This window comes from Rhinolophus sinicus, chromosome 15 (genome assembly GCF_057876585.1).
Source record: "Rhinolophus sinicus isolate RSI-liver-muscle chromosome 15, RSI-T2T, whole genome shotgun sequence".
Taxonomy (NCBI): Eukaryota; Metazoa; Chordata; class Mammalia; order Chiroptera; family Rhinolophidae; genus Rhinolophus; species Rhinolophus sinicus.
In genome coordinates, this window is record NC_142515.1 from 73,917,631 (window position 1) to 73,939,370 (window position 21,740).

The 21,740-nt window shown below is 55.0% G+C and overlaps 1 protein-coding gene across 6 annotated transcripts; it reads left to right on the forward strand.

Moving 5' to 3' along the window:
• The first annotated feature begins 921 nt into the window (after positions 1–921).
• On the forward strand, positions 922–20,987 carry THOP1 (thimet oligopeptidase 1). 6 transcript variants are annotated; one of them, XR_016018981.1, is made up of 13 exons: positions 922–1,138; positions 3,827–4,039; positions 7,214–7,362; positions 8,419–8,526; positions 10,052–10,154; positions 13,008–13,168; positions 14,099–14,234; positions 14,748–15,114; positions 15,411–15,612; positions 18,597–18,935; positions 19,083–19,211; positions 19,572–19,643; positions 20,026–20,161. XR_016018981.1 is itself a non-coding variant. In XM_088792248.1 (13 exons), exons 1-13 carry the CDS (start codon positions 1,123–1,125, stop codon positions 20,519–20,521), a joined length of 2,091 nt encoding a protein of 696 aa, XP_088648374.1. In that variant the 5' UTR covers positions 924–1,122; the 3' UTR covers positions 20,522–20,987. The 6 variants fall into 6 exon arrangements, 5 of the variants coding, with proteins under 5 accessions (XP_088648375.1, XP_088648374.1, XP_074193635.1 ...); XM_088792248.1 differs by lacking the exon at positions 19,572–19,643 and adding an exon at positions 20,491–20,987 and having other exon boundaries at positions 924–1,138; positions 20,026–20,162; XM_074337534.2 differs by having other exon boundaries at positions 925–1,138; positions 18,749–18,935; positions 19,458–19,643.
• The last annotated feature ends 753 nt before the right edge of the window (positions 20,988–21,740 follow it).

The window sequence follows — 21,740 nt, forward strand, 5'->3', positions numbered from 1 at the left end:
AATTGTACACCTGAAATCTATGTAATTTTACTAACAATTGTCACCCCAATAAATTTAATAAAATAAAATTAAAAAAAAAAAAAAAAAAAAGACCAGCTGTGTTCACTCTCATTACCTTGTATTGGGGTAGACGGATTATAGAATAGTAAACTAGTATATAAATGAATAAATTTCACTTAATGGGCAAGCGCTGTGAAGAAAAAATGGGGTGTTGTGCTTGTGATTGGGGAGGTAAGTTGGCTGGGATGGTTAGGGAGGGCCTCTCTTAACTGCATTTGAAGGATGGGGACAAACATTCCACGTCCAGGGAACAGTGGAAATGACGACTAGCAGAATTAAGCTTGGTATACTTAGCAGAGGGTAAGTGATGAGAAATACCCGAGGATGACTCAGAACTGCCTACCACTGATGTTAAAGTTGCCAGAAGAGTTCTGCCGATTCATTTTGATCATATTTAAAACGTATGCATGTTTAACTCCCTGGATTATTTTAATTTCTTTTGCAGAAGTGAAGGAGGTGGGTTTGTTTTTGAAGTTTAGTTCTAGTAAATTTTTCTTTCTGGGTACTTTAGACGGTTTAAGATTTTGTTTGAACAGCACTGTTTCGAAACACCTATTGTTTGAAGTTCTGGATCCGTTTACTGAAGCTTTCTCGAGCATACTTAATTGCTTACGTTTCTGTTTTTTGTTTTGTTTTGTTTTTGTTTTTGTTTTTTTAGGGTAGAAAGGAGACAAATACAAATTAATACGGGGACTAGAAGCCCAGGCCGAGGACTGGCAGACAAAACCACAAAGATTCGGAGGTTGGAAGGGACTAGCTGTACGCGTGGGTTTCCACGGAAACGCCCCTCCCCCAAGTCTCCTCCCCCTTGACGCTGAGACCAATGACAGTCAGGGAGGGCTGCGGCTTGCTGAGTGTAAATGTTGACAAGCGCGTGCGCCCTGCCCTCGGTCGCGAGCGCACCGGCCCTCCCAGCATTCAGTGGGCACGCGGGCGGCGGGCGCCTCGGTAGAGAAGGCAGTCCCTACGGCTACCGAGCGGACGGAGGCCGCTGGTCGCGGCAGCTGAGGCGACCCGACGCGCACCAGGTGGAGGGAGGCCGCTGGTGCACACCCGCCCGCCATGAAAACCCCCGCAGGTACATTCCGGCTGCCCCTCGGTACATTCCCGCTCGCCGGACCCCGGCGCCCCTTGCACCCTCGTGCCTCTCCGAGTCGCGCCTTGGAGCTAAGAGCGGAGCCAAGTGTGACCGGGGGATGAGCGGGACCCTGGCGGGGGCGGGAATCGGCTATCCCGGGTATCCCCGTCTTCTCCACGGCAGAATGAATGAACTAGCTTTACCAGCGTTTCACTCATTCTGCCAACTGCACGTCGCTTCTGCTAAGGACGGGTCGGGCCCAGGGGGGGATCCGGGGGGAGACCATGAGTTCTAGACGAAGTTCCAGAGCCAGAGACAGACGTTCAACAAGCAAAGAAGCAAGGGAGAGCTTTAGAGAGTGGTCGGTGCCAGGGCTGGTGGCTCTTCTTTAGAGAGGGCAGTCCTGGAGGGCTTCTGGGAGGAGGTGACATTCCAGCCTGGACTCGATGGGGACATGCAACTGTCCCGCCAAGACCTCGGGGAGGAGCGTTCGGGTGGTGGTAACCGTGAGGGCAAAGGCGGCTAGGCAGGAACGGGTAACGCGTTTGGAGAGTAAGTCATTCTGGCTAGACCACAACTTTTAAAGGTAAATGTGCGCTAATGAAGGGTTTTCATTAGGAGAGCGATGTGACTTGTTTACTGTATTTTAGAAAATCGCCCAGGTTGTTGTATGGTGTCTCCTGGAATTTTCTCTTGTCCGCCTGTCCTCCCCCAGTTCTTTCTCCAGCCCATTGCCATGATGATAATTGTATTAATAATAGTAATTACAACTAGGGTTATGGAGGACTCAGGAAGGCAAAAATGTTGTCTACCTTGTTTGCTGCAAGATTGTTAGCTTGGAGACCCAGCACATAGGTGGTAATCAGTCAGTAAGTGTTTATGGAATGAATAGTTCTGCTCCAATTTTTCAATTCCTAGCTCCTCCAGAAGGTTTTTCTGACACTTTCGGCTCACATGGATCTGTCACCCTTCTGAGCCCCTGGGACCCTTCTTTACCACAAGATACAGACCCGCAGTCCCTTTTCGGCAGTTCTGAAATCCAAAATACTCTGCAAACAAAAGATTTTTCTCTAAGTTCGCAGCAGCCATTTGGCCAGAAAATCTGACCTGTGCTGACTTGAAAGCCCTTCCCCCCCCCCCCTTTTAGTGTATATCAGTGGTCCTCAGCCAGGGTGATTGTGCCACCCCAGGGGACATGGGGCCATGCCTGGGGACGTCTGTGGTTATTACCGCTGGGGAGGGACAGGCATGCTGCTCAGCACCCATCCTACCAGCCCCCAGTGTTGATAATGCTGTTAAACATCGCTGCCCTGGAGACACCACAAACAGGTCTGAGGCAGCAGCACCTTGCAGACACCTTCAGTGTTCACAAGAGTAGGAGGCCAGAACTCCTTTGGCTCTGCTCAACTCCTGCCGTGCCAGAGGAGAAAGAGAGGTAAAGCTGGGTGTTTCCTGAAGCAGCCCCTTATTTATTACGCGTTCTACACCACTCCGTTCATTAACTCAAGTTAGTGCAGGTGTACCCATTCCAGACCTGCAGGTGCTATAGGAATGCTGTGGAAGGGTGGGCCTCTGAGAAAGGAATGTGGAAAGGAAGGCTGGCGGGGTAGGGCCTCAGGGCAGTGGGAATAAACTGCAGGAGGGCTCGGGAGACTGAAATAGGCCAGTGTGACTGGGCACAGAGCAACTGGCAAAACCAGCTGGCCAAACCTGCAGTACAGGACCCAGTAGAGTCTAGACAATGCAGATGAGGAATCAGCAAACTGGTCAGTAAGGGGCCACATGATTTAGACTTGGCGGCCACACGCCACCTCCCATGTGAAGTTACTTTTAGCTCATGGGCTATACAAAAACAGATAGGCCATGGTTTGCCAACCTGTGGTGTAGACTGATGAAGGGTTTGAACTTGACTCCTCAGTGCAGGGTGGAGGTCTGGGAAGGAGATAGGAAGACCTGACAAGCAGACATGCAGATTTACAAAGGTGGGGTGAATATAGTACACCACTTCATAGCGGGGGGGTGGTGGACTCAGACTGGGCGTGAGCCCCACTTCTGCCCCTTGTTGGCTGTGGGATCATCGTGGCGGGAGACTTGAACGCTCCAGATCTCAGGATTCCCACCCACAAAACAGGCAAACGGATGCAGAGTACAGACCAGTCTGAGAATTCAGTGAAGGGACGAGCACAAAACATCTTATGCTCTGAACCCCACATGGAAGTTGTCAAATGACCGCATAGTATGGATCACAGTCTCTTGTTCGAAAGCTCTCGGGGCTAGGGATGTTTCAGTCCTCAGGATGTCCCCCTATTTAGAAAGGTAATACAATACACATGTCCTGTCATATCCAGGGAGGTCAGGGGTTGCACCCTCTCATCACACGCATTCTTTGAGTGAAAAGCAGGTATACATCAAATGTCCACCTTGCCACTGCTGACACTGGGGAGGGGAAGCGTCGTGGGCACTGGGGTGCTCACCAGCATCCCTGACCCCGCCTCCTCAATGCAGTAGCATCACTCCCCAGTTGTGACAACCACTTCCCCAGACATCATCCAGTGTCCCATGGGGAGCAGAGTCACCTGCTCATCTGTTGGGGGACATGGTGGTCCTCTCCCTCCACTCTCCAGTTACTCTGACCCTAATTCTGGACGTGAAGCAGACACTTGGCGTGGGTTTTTGTCTCCTGTGCAGCCTGTGCAGGAGATGCATTGGACACGGCGGCCCCCTGCTCCGTGGTGAACTACCTGAGATGGGACCTGAGCGCCCAGCAAATAGGGGAGCTCACGATGGAGCTCATGGAGCAGACCAAGCGCGTGTATGACCAGGTCGGCTCCCAGAAGTTTGAGGACGTGTCCTATGAGAGTACGCTCAAGGCACTGGCCGACGTGGAGGTGTCCTACACAGGTAAGTCCAGGACAGGATCCGGGCGGGGACCCTGATACCCACCCCCCTGGGGGCCGGGGTAGATGAAGGCCTCCCCAGTGATGGGGCGCCGGTGCCCATGTGCCCTGCTTCACTTGGCCACCTGATGTGCTCGGTACTCATGGTGTGTCATCTGAGGACCCAGAAGGGACAGCGTGTCTAATGGCATCCCTCTCCAAGAGCGCTCAGGTGCCAGCCTTGAAACTGGAGCCCCTCTTACCCCTTTCTGTGTCCCAGGGGATATTTGTTTTCTCTCTGAGAACTGAACTTGGCCCCTTTGCTCTTCTTCTCCCCGTGGGCTCCCCCCGTGCTTTGGGTAACCTGATGCTGTCCCGTGTCCTCATTGCCACCCAGCTGAATCCTCTCCTCCTTGGGGTCTGTTTGCTCCCTTTCGGAGGAGTGAGGTGCTCGATCAAATAGATGGAAAACCTGCTTCCCGGAGCCCCCTCTGTAGAAGTTGGTGGTATAGGGACAAGAGACTGAGAGGTCTCATGGCAGAGCACCCCTCCAAGCCGAGGAAACCCCCTGAGCCCGGATCTCTAGCAAAAGTCATTTTCCTGGGAACCATCGAGACTGCCTGCGTTCCCAGTGTGGGATTCTCATGTGTCCCTGAGGCCTCCCCATGCCAGCGTGGCTGGTGCTGAGCACTGGGTCCCGTGTCCTGCCTCTGCCTCTCCCTCCCTGGCTTTAGGCAGCTGGGCCTCAGATGCCCCTCTTCTCTCTCACAGGCTCTCGAGGGTTGAGGGATGCTAATTCCCACTTCTCAGGCATAACTCCCACCCCCACATCTGCTCCTGCAGCCTTTTTTTCTATCTCTGTTCAGTAGCCCAGGCAATTTTAAAGAAAACTAAAATTGGCTTATGGTCCTTCCCTCTGCCAGGCCTTCAGCCAGACTCCTGGACGGGGCCTTCGGTGCTCTGTACTGTTGGCCTCCCTCACCCTCCCTGGCTGTCTGCCCGGCCACGTGACCTTCCACTTGCTCACTCCTTCCTCTCTCAGCCTGGGGTTCTTCTCACCCTCTGCTTTGCTGGATGTCAGGCTGCTGTGTGATCATAGGAGCCCCTCCCTGGGCCCCCTCTTCCCATGCCGGCTGCCTGGATTAAACCCTCATCCCAAACTGTTTTGATGTCATACTCAGGGCAGTTACCACTGCTTGTCAGCCTGCAAATCCCAAACCCAGAGGGTGGTTCTGTCCTTTTCGCTGCTCTCCTTGGGCAGCCATCATGAGGCCGGCCCAGAGCCCCACTATGTTTAATACAAGTCCGCTGAGCGGGTCCGTCCTTGTCCCTCTCTCAGAGGTCTCCATGGTGTATAGTTAGACACACGCAGAGCTGGGGACATTTCATTGGCCCAGAACCGTGGAAGTGCAGTTTGAATTTAGGTCTCCCGATGCAAAGCATATCTTTTTTTCAAACCTCTTTGTTGAGGTATAATTCACATATCTGCGATTCATCCACTTACAGCATAAGTTCCAGTGGTTTTTATTATATTCGCAGTATTGTCCAACTGTCACCATTATCTAATTTTAGATTATTTTTTCACCCCAGAAAGAAGCCCCATTCCCTCTACAACCATGAACCCACTTCCTGTCTGTGGAAGTACCTGTTCTGGACATTTCATCTAAATGAAATCACACACTGTGTGGCCTTTTATGTCTAATGTTTCTCACTCAGCTTCACATTTTCAAGGTCTATCCACATTGTAGCAAGTGTCTGTGCCTCACTCCTTTTTTTTTTTTTTCTTTTAAAGATTTTTATTTTTATTTTTATTGGGGAAGGCAAACAAGACTTTATTGGGGAACAGTGTGTTTTTCCCAGGACCCATCAGCTCCAAATCAAGTTGTTGTCCTTTTTAATTTTAGTTGTGGAGGGTGCAGCTCACCTCCAAGTCCAGTTGCTGTTGTTCAATCTTAGTTGCAGGGGGCGCAGCCCACCATCCCTTGTGGGAGTAGAACCGGCAACCTTGTGGTTGATAGCACGCGTTCCAACCAACTGAGCCATCTGGCTGCCTAGGAGCTCAGTGGCAGCCATTGTCTTCATTCTCTTTGCAGAGGGCAGAGGGCGCAGCTTGCTGGCCCAAGTGGGAATCGAATCGGCACCCTTGTTGCCCAGAGCTCACCCTCTAACCAACTGAGCCACCTCTCCGCCCCCACTGTGCCTCACTCCTTTTTAAAATAATTGATTTTTTCACATTATGGTAAAATATATATAACATAAAATTTATCATTTTAAGCATTTTGAGTGCACAGTTCAGTGCATTACGTACATTCACATTGTTGTGCTGCCGTCCCCACCATTCATCTCTAGAACTTTCCATCTTTCCAAACTGACACTCTGTCCTCATTAAACACACACTGTCCTCCCCTCCCCCAGCCCCTGGCCCCATCACTTACTTCCTGTCTCTCTGAATCTGACTCCTCTGGGGACCTCCTGTGAGTGGGATCACATAGTGTTTGTCCTTCTGTGACTGGCTTATGTCACTGAGCATCATGTCCTCCAGGCTTGTCCACGTTGTAACGAGTGTCAGCGCCTCACTCCTGTCATGACTGAGTAACACTCCAGTGTGTGGCTGGACACATTTGTGTATCCGTCATCTGTCAGTGGACATTTGCGTTGTTTCCACTATGTGGTTATTACGAATCCTGCTACTGTGAACATGTGTCCTCAGGTTTCTTTGTGGACGTGTGTTTTCATTTTGCATGGGTGGACACCGAGGAGTGGAGTTGCTGGGTCACGTGGGTCTGCGTCAAAGCTTATGCTCGTAAGGCCTCCCTCTCTTCCTCTACTTAACAAAGTGGATGTGCTTTGTCAGTCACAAAATCGCGTAGGAATTTAAAATATAGCCGTCAGCAGCCGTGGCTCTTTCTCAAGAGCGGAGTCCCTTTAGCTTCTCTTGGTATTGTCATACTGCTCTCTTACGGTCCTTCTTAGCTTAGAGTGTTATGAGCTGAATCTGTTTCCATTTGGACTGAGGTCCCCGAGGAAGGGGTGACAGCACTCATTTCTTTATGCCGGTGCCCAGCCCAGGGTCTGGCATGGAGAATGTTCACTGAATGAGTCAGTAAGTGTGGATGAGTTCTCAGCCTGGCTGTGGGGTCGGCACTGGCCACCGTCCACGCGGGCCCCTTGTCACCCGTGTCCCATGCTCTCGTTTCAGTCCAGAGGAACATCCTTGACTTCCCCCAGCACGTGTCTCCGTCCAAGGCCGTTCGGGCAGCCAGCACGGAGGCGGACAAGAAGCTGTCTGAGTTTGACGTGGAGATGAGCATGAGGCAGGACGTGTACCGGAGGATCGTGTGGCTGCAGGTGCGGACGCAGCGAGGACACAGCTCCGGGCCTGCGGGAGGGAGGAAGCCGGGCACAGCGGTCTCTGCATGGGCACCTTTTCGGACAGGGTCATTCTATCCCCCAGACTAAAAGGCAGAAAGCTGGAGAGAGTTCTGGGGGTGGGCAGCGGGATTGCTGTGTAGCAGTGAGAATGGACTTGACGCTGCTGAGCTGTGCACTTGAAAGTGGTTCAGGTAGAAAATTTTGTGGTATGTCTGTTTTACCACAAAAAGCTATTTTTAAAAATGACAAAGATCAATGGAGAGGAATGAGAAGCCTTGCGTTTTCCCACACCCACCACGCCGTTTTCCTTTCCCAACCTTGCTGGGTGTTACCGAGGGATCATGTCCTGCCTCCTGTGTGAGGCGAGCGGGACTGAGTGACCACGCTGGGTGACACAGCACCAGTGTGGGTCCTGCCTCTAGTCGATGCTCGTCAGGGTGAGTGGGGACCTTTGCTGCTGAAGATGGAGGGCTCGTGAAGCAGATGAAGACGCTCTCGTGCCTCTTCATTCCTTCGAATGTGCTGACGTGTCTGCCTCTGGCTGAGACACGCTCTGTGTGCTTTGGCTCAGGCAGTATTGTTTTTAACTCAAATTGTTATGGAGACGATTATAGTTTCATGTGTGGTGTGAGAAATGATTCAGAGGTCCCGTCTACACTTTGCCTGATTTCCCCACTGGAACGTTTTGGCACAAGCAAAGTCAGCCTTACACCCACTTGGTTCTCTGGGAAGCGTTGGCTGCTGCAGGCCCTCTAGGCTGGTCCCGTGGGCTCCGCCAGTAAGCGAACGTTTGGGGACAGCTTCTGTGGATGCAAATCTTCATTCTCTGGGGTAGATGCCCAGGAGGGCGAGTGCTGAGTCAGACAGCTGTTGTATGGTTCGCTTTTTAAAGAAAGCACCAAGCTGCTTTCCAGTGCTGCTGTACCATTTTACCCTCAGTGACGTCTGAGCGATCTACTCTCCGCCGCCTCCCAGCATTCGTCAGTGTCATGGCTTTTCACTCTAAACAGAACTTGGGTTTTCTTATTCCAGGAGAAAATTCAGAAGGACTCACTGAGACCTGAGGCAACACGGTACCTGGAGCGACTAATTAAGCTTGGCCAAAGGAACGGGTTGCACCTGCCCGAGGAAACGCAGGAAGTGAGTGCGGACTCTCGGGGCGGCCCGGCCTTTGGCCTGACGCCGTCTGTCTGCTGACCCTGTGACGGGAGGTCTGTCCAGAGCCGCTTGCTTTCCACACCTGCTCGGCCCTCCATCCTCAGGGCCCCAGTGCTCCCTCAGCTGAGGAGAGTGCAGGACGCTCAGGCACCCTCATGGCCCTCTTCCTTCCATTGTCCCCATGACTTGGTGTGATAGCATTAAGGAAACACTCACCGCTCCTGTATCCCCACCCGCAGTGCTGTGCTGTGCCCCGGCTTCCTTCTGACACCAGACATGTGGGGACTCCACATAAATGGACTCTGCCACCGACTGGCCTGCACTTTAGTTCAGTTCTGACACCGTCTCCCTGGGGATGGCACCAGCTCCACAGGCCCAGGGCTCAGCTCCACAAGGCTGTCCCTACTTCATACTCCAAGTCCAGGGTGGCTCCTGTGCTTCTGACCAACTGGCTCTAAGTCACAGGTTAGGTTCCCACGACCCCTTCTCCTCGGGTCAATTAATTGGCTGGACAGGCTCAGAGCTCAGAGATACGTGTTACTCACTAGGTCACCCATTTAGTGTAAAAGGTTATAAGTCAGGAATAGCAGATGGAAGAGATGGGGGACAAGGGATGGGAGGGGCCTGGAGCTTCTATGCCCTCTGTGGTGCCTCCTCTCCCCACATCTGCATGTGTTCACCAACCCCAGAAGCTGCCCAGACCCAGCTTTGCGTTTTGGGGAGGCTTCATTACATCGGCACACCGATTAAATCACTGATCACTGGGAACTGATTCAGTGTCCACCGTGTACCCGCTCCTCTCGCTGGAGGTGGGGGGGGGCTTGGGCTGAAAATGCCCCCACCCTGTGGGTCTAGGGCTTTCCAGAAGCTGCCTCATTCACACAGACACAGACGTGGTTCCCAGGTGCTCTTGTCGCCTTTGCGCCCCGGGAACTGCTGCGGTTGCTTTCGCACTTAGCAGATTCCAAGGGCTTTAGGAGCTGTGTGCCGGGATAGGGGCCAAGACGAAACACACACTTCTTACTGTGGCGCAGAATCACAGATAGCACCCTGGCTTCTAGTGGGGAACTCAGGCTGGCAGGGTGCCGGCTCTGGGTGCTGTGGTTGACACATGTGGGGCCTGCCCAGCCTGCTGTGCCAGGCAGCCCCCGGGCTCCCGACCGACTCTCCCTCCATCCGCCCAGGCGCTTTCCTCCTTTGCGCTCCTGCGTCACCCCCTCACCTAGTCTCAGGTCGATCTTTAACCCTTTCTAAAAGCCAGATTGACCCTGAAAGGACGAAACAGAGCTCCGTTAGGATGTCCAGAAACTTAGGCTGCAGACTTGGGGGTGACTCCACAAAGCTCTGGGCTGGGGACCCCGGACCGTGAGGCTGCTCAGCACAGCAGGCAGGCAGTTGCTCGGGCCACAGACCTGCTCTTCCCACCTTCGCCTCTTCTGTGGGGGCACCCCAACCCCAGGCGTCTCACTGGCAGTGCTCCCCTCTTCAGGACTCCTCTCTTCTGCAGAAAATCAAAGGCATCAAGAAGAAGCTGAGTCTGCTGTGCATCGACTTCAATAAGAACCTGAACGAGGATACAACCTTCCTGCCCTTCACACGGGAGCAGCTAGGTACGTGGTGGCTCTGCGGGAAGGAGACTCTGGCCCTGCGTCCCCTGTGCGTCCCCAGGCATTGTATCCTGCCACCCTGGGCCGGGGCGATTTTGCATTTGGCATGCTCGGTGTTTTGGAGCCTGAGGTTCTAGATCCTTCTTGGGGAGGGCTGTAGTCTGCACTGACATGCTGCCCCCACGGGAGATGTCCTGGGTCACTGGCAGGAGCCTGGGCAAGGATGTGGGGGCTGTGGCACAGCCACAGTTCCCCCTGAGTCAGCCGGACATCCCCTCAGATCCATGCCCACCCCCACAATGCTTTCTTATTTTTTAAAAGCTTATAAAATGAAGGGAGAGACTGAATCAGCAGTTCCCAGGCATTTTGAAGAGTTAGGGCCTAGACGTCCTCTCTCGTTTCCCTACTTCTCTTTTCCTCTTTATTCTGAAGTTTCACATCTGTAGGAACGTTGTGTGAATGGTGCTAGGATTGGGACGTTCTGCGTCCTCAGTGCAGATTTCACACTCTCGAAGCAGGGCAGCGAATTCAGGAGCCATGGTCCAGAGTGCAGATAGGTTTTCCCATGTCACCTGTCCCCAAGGTGCCCTCCAAGCCCGGATTTAATTAGGGATCGCAATCACATTCAGTTTCCGTGTCTTGCTTGGCAGGTTCCTTTCCTGGCGAACAGTTCCTTGGCCTTTCACAAAATTTCCCTTCTTTCCTGACACTGACAGTTTTGTTTTTTTAATATAATTTTTTTTATTTTTTAAATTGGGGAAGGGGAACAGGACTTTATTGGCGAACAGTGTGTACTTCAGGACCTTTTTCCAAGTCAAGTTGTTGTCCTTTCAGTCTTAGTTGTGGAGGGCGCAGCTCAGCTCCAGGTCCAGTTGCCATTGCTAGTTGCAGGGGGCGCAGTCCACCATCCCTTGCGGGAGTCGAACCGGCAACCTTGTGGTTGAGAGGATACACTCCAACCAACTGAGCCATCCGGGAGCTCAGCGGCAGCTCAGCTCAAGGTGCCGTGTTCAATCTTAGTTGCAGGGGGTGCTTCCCACCATCCCTTGCGGGACTTGAGGAGTTGAACCGCCAACCTTGTGGCTGAGAGCCCACTGGCCCATGTGGGAATAGAACTGGTAGCCTTCGGAGTTAGGAGCACGGAGCTCCAATCGCCTGAGCTACCGGGCCGGCCCCTGACACTGACAGTTTTGAAAACTCCAGGCCAGTGTCTGTGCTGCACGCTGTGAGGGGCTCCGATGAGGTTGCATATTTTCCCCAGCCTGTGTAAGGCAGTGCGGGGTCCTGTTACATGAGATAGGCCCTGGGACGCCAATAGCCTTTTCCTCGGGGACAGCCAGGATGCAGGGATGCAGGGCCCTTTTCACTGAGGCCTCTGAGGGTGGCTGCACCATGGAGACACCCACAGACATGCGTTTTCGTGAGCAAGTGCTTACATATTCCTCACTGCCATGCTCTGCCGCCCCCATTCTCGTTCAGGCCCCCCGTGCCCTGGGCAGCAAGTCCCACTACATGGCTCTCAACATTTAAGGACAGTCGCCATGTTTCCTAGCTAAAGGGGGATCCTGGGTGTCTGGAATCAGCGGAAGGATCTGCTCACCCTCACTGTCTATGGACCTGCTTTGCGGTCCGTTTGTCCAGCCTGAGGGCCTTCTATGTCGGCCTGGCCTCCCGTGTGGGCAGCTTGAATCCCCAGCACGTGGAGTGGATGACTGTGCAGAGCCCTGGCCAGCCTAGCCGCGTCTCGCTGGGGTGGCTGTGGTGGCAGTGGCCGGGACCTGTCTGGAGTTCCTGCTAAGCAAGATTGTAGCACTTGACTTTTTTCTGGTTGCAGAAGAAATACTTGGTGTTATTTTACATAAACATAGACAGTGTACCTCTCTGTTTCTATGTATTTTTTTTCCTGAATCTTAACCAGTTGACTGGGTGAGTCTCCGCCAGACATCTCCACTGTAACGTCACCAGGTTTCCCTTCCTGGTCAATAGTAGTTCTAGAGCAGCTTTGAGACCTGGCTCATCACATTTCCACCCACGAGTTATAGCACCCATGCATGACTAACTCCATTCTTCGTACGTTTGTTAGTTGTTTTTCGCCTGTAAGTCAGTTTATTGATTGATTTATCTATTTATATCAGTGTGGACCAGAGAGTCTATTTTATTCAGTGGGTATATAGTCCACTACTGTCATTTATTTTGAAGGTCAGATTGTGCCCAATTGACCTTGAGGGGCTCCTTCAAGCTTGACGTGTCCCTGTTAGTCTTTGAGCTCCTTTTTGACACAGGATGCTCCAGGTCCATTCCGTCCTTTTCCCCATGAGGCAGGAGCCCCCAGGTATGCTCAGTCCAATGCGATGCACCCAGATCTCTGTCATGGGAGGACAGATCAGGAGCAGGGGACCAGGTGGGAGGCCGTCACAGTAGTGGGGGCTGCCAGGATGGGGCAGGGGTGCTGCCCAGCGGGGCACAGTCAGCTGCTGGGTGGGGTGTGTCTGCCATGGTGCCATTTACCAAGAAAGGATGCAGGAGGAGACAGCAGCCCTGGGAAGCCCATGTCATTCAGGCGTCCAGGAAATGTAGCTTTTCCGCCCTGCGGGAGTCCTGATGCAGATGGTAGCAGATTTCCGAGATGGGAGAGTCCTTGATATCTTTCCTTTGGGGTTCATGGGGGTGGTGAGAGGCCGGAGTCCCAGAGTATGGAGGGGAGGCCGCATCTGTCACTCCCTGCCAGCTCCTGTTCCTAGCCCACCTGCCTTTATAAGCCCTCATGTCCTTTGTGGAACCACAAAGGGTTCCAGAACCCCTCCTGCCTCGTCTGTGTGTTGGTCTTTAAAAGCCCCCCTGATTTCGTTCCCACAGGAGGGCTCCCCGAGGACTTCCTGAACTCTCTGGAAAAGACTGAGGATGAGAAGTTCAAAGTCACCCTCAAGTACCCTCACTATTTTCCCCTCCTAAAGAAATGCCACGTGCCCGAGACCAGAAGGAAAGTGGAGGAGGCATTCAATTGTCGCTGCAAGGAGGTGAGAAGACCGGGTCTGGTGGGGGGGCCACCCATGGAACTGTCTTGCCTGGAACTCGGAGGTGTCAGGCCTGTCCTGTCTGCTTAGTGCTGGTGCGAGTCACTCTGTGTCTGCTGGCTCAGGTCCAGTGACTGGCGAGGCCCCCATGAGCATGGTTGCCCCTGGAGATCTCCCCATTGGGTCTGGCTCTGTCCTGGGGCCACGCAGAGTGGGGGTCGGAGCCTCTACCTCGTCATCCCCTTGTCCTCGCTCCTGTCCTGGCCCCAGACTGGGGCTGGGCAGATTCCAGGTCCCCAGGCACACGGTGTGGTGGTTGGCACTGCTGGCCACCAGCCCCAAGCTCTCGGTTTGACTGAAAACTCTTCACTTGACTTCCAGTTGTAATTTGGTTTCCTGTGGACCAGTTGTGCCGGAGGGAGCGCTCTTTTCTGCTCTGAACCGGCCTGTCTCCTTGTAAATAAAGCCAATGGGTTTCATTTTGTGCTGGCCCCGCGAGCTTGGTTGGCTGAGTCGACTGCTCAGAGGTGCCTGTGGTGATGGGGTGCAGTCTTGAGCCCGGGCCAGGCCCTGCGAGGTAGGGGCAACCCAGTGCACAGTGCCCCCCGAGGCCGTCCTGGAGAGCCCCTACTCCCTTGCTGCTTTCTACTCGGCCTTAGAACCCTTCATGATTCACACCCTTTGTGGTTCCAGAAAGGACATGAGGGCTTATAAAGCCCCACATGTCATATAGGACCAAGTGCATAGAAATCCAGGCCACGAGCCGGAGGGAGGGAAAGCAGATGCAGCTGGCTGAGTCCTGACTTTCCAGAACTGGCAACAGGGCCCTGCAGCTGCTGAGACCCATGAGGGAGTGGGCTGCTGGCTTGGGAGCCGGGGGTGGGTGGGCGGTAGCACCTGTCACCCACAAGCCTGGTCGCTCGTCGGTTCCAGGAGAACTGTGCCATCCTCAGGGAGCTGGTGACCCTGCGGGCCCAGAAGTCCCGCCTGCTGGGATTCAACACGCACGCCGACTACGTCCTGGAGATGAACATGGCCAAGAGCAGCCAGGCGGTGGCCACTTTCCTAGGTAGCCCCACCTTCCTCCACCTCCACCTCCTGGGTTCTGGGAGCAGTTACGGGGCTGTTCTTGACTGTGACATGCTGGTACCTGTGGGGGCCCTGTTCTGTCCACCCTCAGGTGGGCATCCTCATGCCTCCCCTGACCCCTTTTTTTGGCCTGAGGGACTGTAATCTAATGGTTGAGCATTAGGGCTCCGGGGTGAGGCCTGAGACTGGCCCAGCCCTGCACTACCCGGCGTGAGGCTCTGGTCAAGCATCTCCATGTCTGGCTTTCATTTCCTTTTGGTGAAAATGAGACCGATGACCCCTCCCAGGGCTGCTGTGAGTTGACACAGCGCTGGCCTCGGTCAGGCCGTCAGCTCAGTCCTGTCTTTCCTACATGGGGCACCGGAGCCCAGACGTGCACGGCCGGAGAAAGCCAAGGCCACCGTGTCAGGGTTGGCCGTGGAGGGGGTGAGCACTGTGGCTTTGGGGTGCCTGCTGCGGGAGGTAGCCTTTTCTGTGCCCTCTGTCCTCCCAGACGAGCTGGCCCAGAAGCTGAAGCCCCTGGGGGAGCAGGAGCGGGCAGTGATCCTGGAGCTGAAGAAGGCTGAGTGTGAGGCACGGGGCCTGGACTTCGACGGCCGCGTCAACGCCTGGGACATGCGCTACTACATGAACCAGGTGGAAGAGACGTGCTACAGCGTGGACCAGAACCTGCTCAAGGAGTACTTCCCCATGCAGGTGGTCACCAGGGGGCTGCTGGGCATCTACCAGGAGCTGCTGGGGCTGACCTTTGACCTGGAGGAGCACGCCACCGTGTGGCACGAAGACGTGAAGCTGTACTCAGTGAGGGACACAGCCTCAGGGACGGTCATTGGGAAGTTCTATCTGGACCTGTACCCCCGGTGCGTGGGAGCTGGGGCGGGAGGGGAGCCCATGTCTGAGCCTCGGCCTTCTCCCCTGTGAAATGGGAATGTGTGTCAGGCACTACACATGGCAGGGTGAGGGGCCAGGAGTGGTCACAGCATTTGGGGACGTGGGTGCTCGTTCCTCTGCTGAAAACCCTTCAGTGTGTCCAGTTGCCTCGGTTGGCAAATGGTTGGTTGAGGGACGCAGGGTCAGTTAGTGGCAATATCACTCTGTGCCAATCAGCAAGCAAAGTGAACTCCCAGCCAGGCCTGACCTGCCTCCCTCCCACCAGGGAAGGCAAGTACGGGCATGCGGCCTGCTTCGGCCTGCAGCCGGGCTGCCTGCGGCAGGACGGGAGCCGCCAGATCGCCATCGCAGCCATGGTGGCCAACTTCACCAAGCCCACCCCAGACGCCCCCTCGCTGCTGCAGCACGATGAGGTGGAGACCTACTTCCATGAGTTTGGACACGTGATGCACCAGCTCTGCTCTCAGGTGGGCATGGGGGCTGGCTGGGTGGGAGGTTGGGGTGCCCCACCTGCCGCCTGGTGGTTAGTGGGTCTGGAGGCAGGTTCCTCCATGTTGGATTCTTCACGTGCCATTACCATGGATACAGAACACTCATATCAGTTTCCATCACAAAGTTCGCAGACTGGGTGCTTAAACAACAGATACTTCTGTCTCCAAGTTCTGGAGGCAGAAATCCAGGATCCAGGTGCTGACAGGGCTGGTTTATCCTGTGGCCTCTCTCCTTGACCTGTAGACACCATCTTCTCCCTGTGTCCTCACAGGGTTGTTCCTCTGTGCACGTCTGTGTCCTCATCTCTTATGAGGACACCAGTCAGATTGGATTAGGACCCACCCGGTGACTTCATTTAATCCACTCTTTCACATCCAGATCCCGTCTCCAGATCCAGTTACATCCTCAGGTCCTGAGGAGCAGGGCTGCAACCTGGGGATCTGGGGGGGGACACAGTTCAGCCCATAGTAGTTCTCAGACAGCTGTTGGATTAGTAAAGGTGACGTGTGTGTAGCGTGCTTAGAAAGGCGCTCGTGCAGGCCCCCACCTGTTAGCTCATGGTAAGAAACGGTGTGCGATCCGGTGAAAGCCAGCAATGGCGGCCAGAGCACAGACATAGGTCCCGGCTCTGGATCCAGGGAGCACTCACTGAGCCCAGTGAGGAGGTCGAGAATGCTGTCCCTCTGGAGATACAGAGACTCAGGAAGTTGAAGCCACTTCCCCAGGCAGGCCTCGTGGCAGAGACAGGATTCAGCCGGGTTCTGCAGGCCCCCAGCCTGGTGTTCAGGCCACAGGAGCCCAGCTGTACATGAACATTCATTCTCTGGCCCTCTTTCTCACACACGGCCAACCCTCTGTCCTGATGGCGAGGATGTGCCTAGAGGCTGAATGGGAGCTCATGAAAACTGGGTGTTCAGTGATTTTTAGTCAGTTCACCAAGCTGGGCAGCTGTCACCACTGTCCAATTCTGGAATATTCCATCACCTCCAAAAAATTCTTCCTGCCCCTTAGCTGTCACTCCTTACTCTCTCTACCTCCTCCCCACACCCCAAAACCACTAACCCACTTCCTGTCTGTGGACGTTTCACATACATAGAATCACACACTGTGTGTCCGGCTTCTCTCATGAGCCCCGTGTGTTCAAGGTCCATTCTCGTTGTGACAAGTGTCAGCGCCTCCCTCCTTTTCTTGGCCGAGTGACACTCCCATTTGTGGACAGGCCACTTAGAGGTGTTTTTTGATGAGAAGTTTTTGACTTTGATGAAGTTCAGTCTATTAAAACTTGTCTTTCATAGTTTGCACGTTTTTATGTCCTGTTGGAGAAATCGTTTCCTAACCCAGGGCACTAAGATTTTCTCCTAATTTCTTTTTCTGGAAGTTTTAGCTCTTCATTTTAGTCTGTCATCCGTTGTGAGTTAGATGTCTGTGGTGTGAGGTAAGGGTCACCCACTCAGCCGCCAACCTCACGCAACTCAGGGCAAAGCCATTTGTGCTCCCGGCCACTTCTGACCACCTCGTCAGTCCCATTCATGTCCCCTGTCTGTGTAGTATGCTCACAGATTATTTCCCATATCTGGAACGTTCTGTCAGGGACTGTCACAGCTTCATCTGATTTTCTTCAGGTCTTTTTTTCTTTTTTAAAGATTTTATTGGCGAAGGAGAACAGGACTTTATTGGGGAACAGTGTGTACTTCCAGGACTTTTTCCAAGTCAAGTTGTTGTCCTTTCAGTCTTAGTTGTGGAGGGCACAGCTCAGCTCCAGGTCCAGTTGCCGTTGCTAGTTGCAGGGGGCGCAGCCCACCATCCCTTGCGGGAATCGAACTGACAACTTTGTGGTTGAGAGCTGGTGCTCCAACCAACTGAGCCATCTGGGAGGCAGCTCAGCTCAAGGTGCCGTGTTCAATCTTAGTTGCAGGGGGTGGAGCCCACCATCCCTTGCGGGACTCGAGGAGTTGAACCGGCAGCCTTGTGGTTGAGAGCCCACTGGCCCATGTGGGAATCGAACCGGCAGCCTTCGGAGTTAGGAGCACGGAGCTCCAACCGCCTGAGCCACTGGGCCAGCCCTCTTCAGGTCTTTCCTGATACAGTCGATTCTCATTATTTGTAGCACTTCTGTTTTATGAAGCCGCCAAGAACACCGAGTCAGCGGGCACTGAGCCCCTGCTCCTGGGAGAAACGCAGGGTGTGATCCCTGTGCGCCTCCGCTCCCAACACTTCCCTTAACCGAGCAGTACGTGGTGTGTCATATTCTGTTTAGCCCCCTTGTGTGATAAACGTTGCTTCACGTCCAACAGCGTTTAACTCAGGTCTGAATGAAGCTTCTCTAACACGTATTTGCTCCGTGAGGCACATGTCTGCCTTCTAGTGCTCGGAGGCACCAGCCAGCATCTCAGCACCACGCTTGGGGGCCACTTTGAACAGCAAAATTACCTGCAAAACCACAAATGTGCAAAAAAAACCCAGGGCACTCAGTAGACTGTGTGAAGGCTCCCTGTTACAGTCCGAGCTGAGACCAGGAGCGCGCCACAGAGGTGAGATCAGGGCTTACACATAAGTTTTAGTGCGTGGCAGTTCACAAATACGGAGGGACGGGCTGTGTGGCCTCCCCCGGTTCCCGCACTTGACTCTGGCCCTAAAGGACCAGCCCAAGGTTACGGTGCAGCCTGCTTGGCTCATCAGCTGCCAGACCTAGCAGCGCTGTTTTCAGGAAACTGTCAGACACACCAAAGTGGACAAAATGCAGTGCATATTCCAACGTCTGTCATCCATATTCCACCGTTTCCAGGCCTTAGCCTTTTGGGGTGTGGGGCTTTTTGAGAGTATTGGCTTCATGGCTGGGGGAGGGGAATGTGGGTGACCAGCGGGACACGGATGCTCTCTGCCTCCCAGTGTGTTCTGGGCTGAGACAGCCTATCCAGCAGCTGTCCAGGGAGCCTTAATTGTCCCCATCCGCGAACAGGTGTCATGGTCTGGGGGGAGAAAGGGCCCAAGCCCAGGATGTTACCCACCTGCCCGAGTGTGTGTCATGGACCTGTGTGCCCAGGTAAGGCTGGGTGGGCAAGGAGCTGGCCAAGTGGGCCCAGCATCCTGGGCTCTGCCCCACTCCCGCAGGCGGAGTTCGCCATGTTCAGTGGGACGCACGTGGAGCGCGACTTCGTGGAGGCGCCTTCGCAGATGCTGGAGAACTGGGTGTGGGAGACGGAGCCGCTGCTCAGAATGTCCCAGCACTACAGGACGGGCAGCGCCATCCCCCAGGAGCTGCTTGAGAAGCTCATCAGGTCCCGGCAGGCTAACACAGGTGACCCCCTGCCCTGCCCTGCCGGGGAGTCTCTGCGAGGCCGGGAAGGGAGGGGTTCCCCGGTACCCATGCTGCCTCGTGTGCCCTTGGGGATCTCTGGCTCGCTTGGCTGCAGAGCCAGCTCCCCTCTCCTTCCCCCCCGCCCAGGTCTCTTCAACCTGCGTCAGATCGTTCTGGCCAAGGTGGACCAGGCTCTGCACACACAGACGGCCGCAGACCCGGCCGAGGAGTATGCCCGCCTCTGCCAGGAGGTCCTTGGCGTCCCAGCCACACCAGGTAGCCGCTCACGTTCCGGGCCCCCTAGAAGTGTGGGGGGTCTCTGTCATTCTCTGGGTCAAAAGACCTAGTGCCATGTGAAGGGAGTTGGGCCAGTGCACGGGTTTGGGTGACCTGAGGACCCGGTAGCCTCTGGGCTCACTTTGGGGACCCAGGCCTTTGGCTCTGGCTGCGGAGCCACTGGGCAGTTGGGCAGTTGGTTGGTGTGGGTGGTTCCACCCCTGCCGGCAGGCCTACCACTTGCAGGGCTGTGCATGCCACTTCCACGCCTAGCCTCGCACCCTTCCGCGGGGCGCCCTCCCACACTTTGCTTTGTGAGAAGCCTGGGAGGCACAGAAGGAGTGATCTCGTACCCTGCAGATGACAAGTACATGAGGTTTTGACGTGTGGCCTCTGAATGTGCACGTGCTCACATCGGCACAGACACGATTGGTACGTGTGCGTGAAGGTGATCAGGATTCAACATGGGTCGTGTTGCACTGATTTACTATTTCATGAGCATTTGAAAAACCCTTCAAAAAGTGTCAACCGACGCATGTTGTCATGTGGGCGAGCCTTGACTTACCCTGGGGTCGCCCAACGTGGGACCCTGGTGCTAAGGGGGCAGCAGCGTTGTTGAAAATGTTTAGGGTGAACCCTGAGCAGGTCACAGGCAAAGGCTGATGGAGCCTCCCGGCCCTGCTTTCTGGAAGTGTTGGGCCAGTTCCCCCCTTCCGGGTGGGGGTGTCTGATGGGGCTGCTTCGAAGCCCCCTCGTGAGGCAGAGACCTAGAGGCCAGGCCAGGGTGCAGCGAGAGCCTTCTGTGTCTGCCCAGGGACCAACATGCCTGCGACCTTTGGCCACCTGGCGGGCGGCTACGATGCGCAGTACTATGGCTACCTGTGGAGCGAGGTGTTCTCCATGGACATGTTCCACACGCGTTTTAAGCAGGAGGGCGTCCTTAATGGCAAGGTGAGCTAGTGCTGGCCTTCGAGGGGTGTTCCCCACTGCCCAGCACCAGGAACAGCCGTCCTTCACCTCCCTCAGCCCTGCAGGCTCCACCTGACACCCCAACACCCATGCTGGGCTCAGTCAGCTTCCCAGCCCTTTGTTCAGTCACAGCAGAGTCTTGGCGCACCGTCCTGAAGGACGGGGTTCCTGAACACATGCTCACTCTGAAACCCCGTCCCTTGTGATGCTGATGCAGGTGCCCACGGGCCCTCTGGGAGTGGGAGGGACACTTGAGCCTTCTGGAGGGGCGGGGAGACCCTCGCCCAGCCCCTCCTCTGCCCCTTGGCAGGTTGGCATGGACTACAGAAGCTGCATCCTGAAACCCGGCGGCTCCCAGGACGCCAGTGTCATGCTGAAGCTCTTCCTGGGCCGTGACCCCAAGCAGGACGCCTTCCTCCTGAGTAAGGGCCTGCAGGTGGAGAGCAGTGAGCCGCTGGCCTGCTGATGCACTGTGGTTGTGATGGCCCTGGATGGGGGCTCCGGCTCCCGTGCCCTGGTGCCTTAGCTCCCAGCCTGGAAACGGCACAGGAGACGGCTGCCTCCAGCTCTGCATCCAGGGAGGGTGGGGCGGGATGAGGACAGGGGCTGCTCTCCCTGATCATTTCTCAGCCGGTGGCTGGCCTGGACTGAATAGAGCTCGTCCTCGAGATGTCTGGAGAGCACTTGTGTCCTGTCAGGGCTGCCTCTCTGTTGCACTAACATAACCCCTTCCTGGGGAGTTGTCTTGGTAAGGGACGGGTTTGTCTTTGAAATGCAGCCATTAAAAAACAAGGAAAAGAAGAGAGATACTGCTGGCCTGGTCTCTGATGCCTGTCCCTTCTGCCGCAGGATAGTCGAAGGTTGGTTGTCACATTTGGGCTCGGGTTCTCATGCTCCCATTGAGCCCTGAACTTGGCCATGAGCCCTCAGGCTGGGGACGCAGGCAGATGAAGACTGCTCTCTGAGGTGCGGGAGCATTCTGGTCTGTGACCCGTGGGGGTTGCTGGGAGACGGCTGAGCTGTTCGAGTCACTACTGGGGAGCTGCGGTCTTTCACCAAGAGGTCTTTCCTGCCAACCCCTCAGCCAGGATTCTGGGAGAATGTCATCCCTGTGCAGCACTGGCCGCTGTGAGGTCAAGGCCGCCTACCCTCTGTCCAGGGTCAGTGCGGGCCTCCTGGTTCCCTGGCCAAAGTCTGGGAACACGGTTTGATGAGCGCTAGGTTCTGACTAGGGAGCTGCTGGGAGCCCACTGGGAACTTTCTTGTCCTCGTGACCTTGGAGACTAAAGGCAGATGGAGTCTGTCCTGCTTGGAGCTCAGCTGCCTCTGGCAATATGGCAAAGTCTGGGCCACGGCAAAGGGACAGCATTCCTGGGCCCTCTGGTAGTGATATTTTTGGGAAAAGGTCGTCCTCTGCTACTTGAGCAGGATGGGTGGGTGACTCCTTCATTTGGTCTGGACAGTCCCTTCTCCTCCCTGGGCTTTGAGCTCCTTGGGGGCGTGCTTCCTGTCCTGAATCGCTCCCTCCAGTCTTTGTCCCTACAGAGAGTCAGTGGAGCG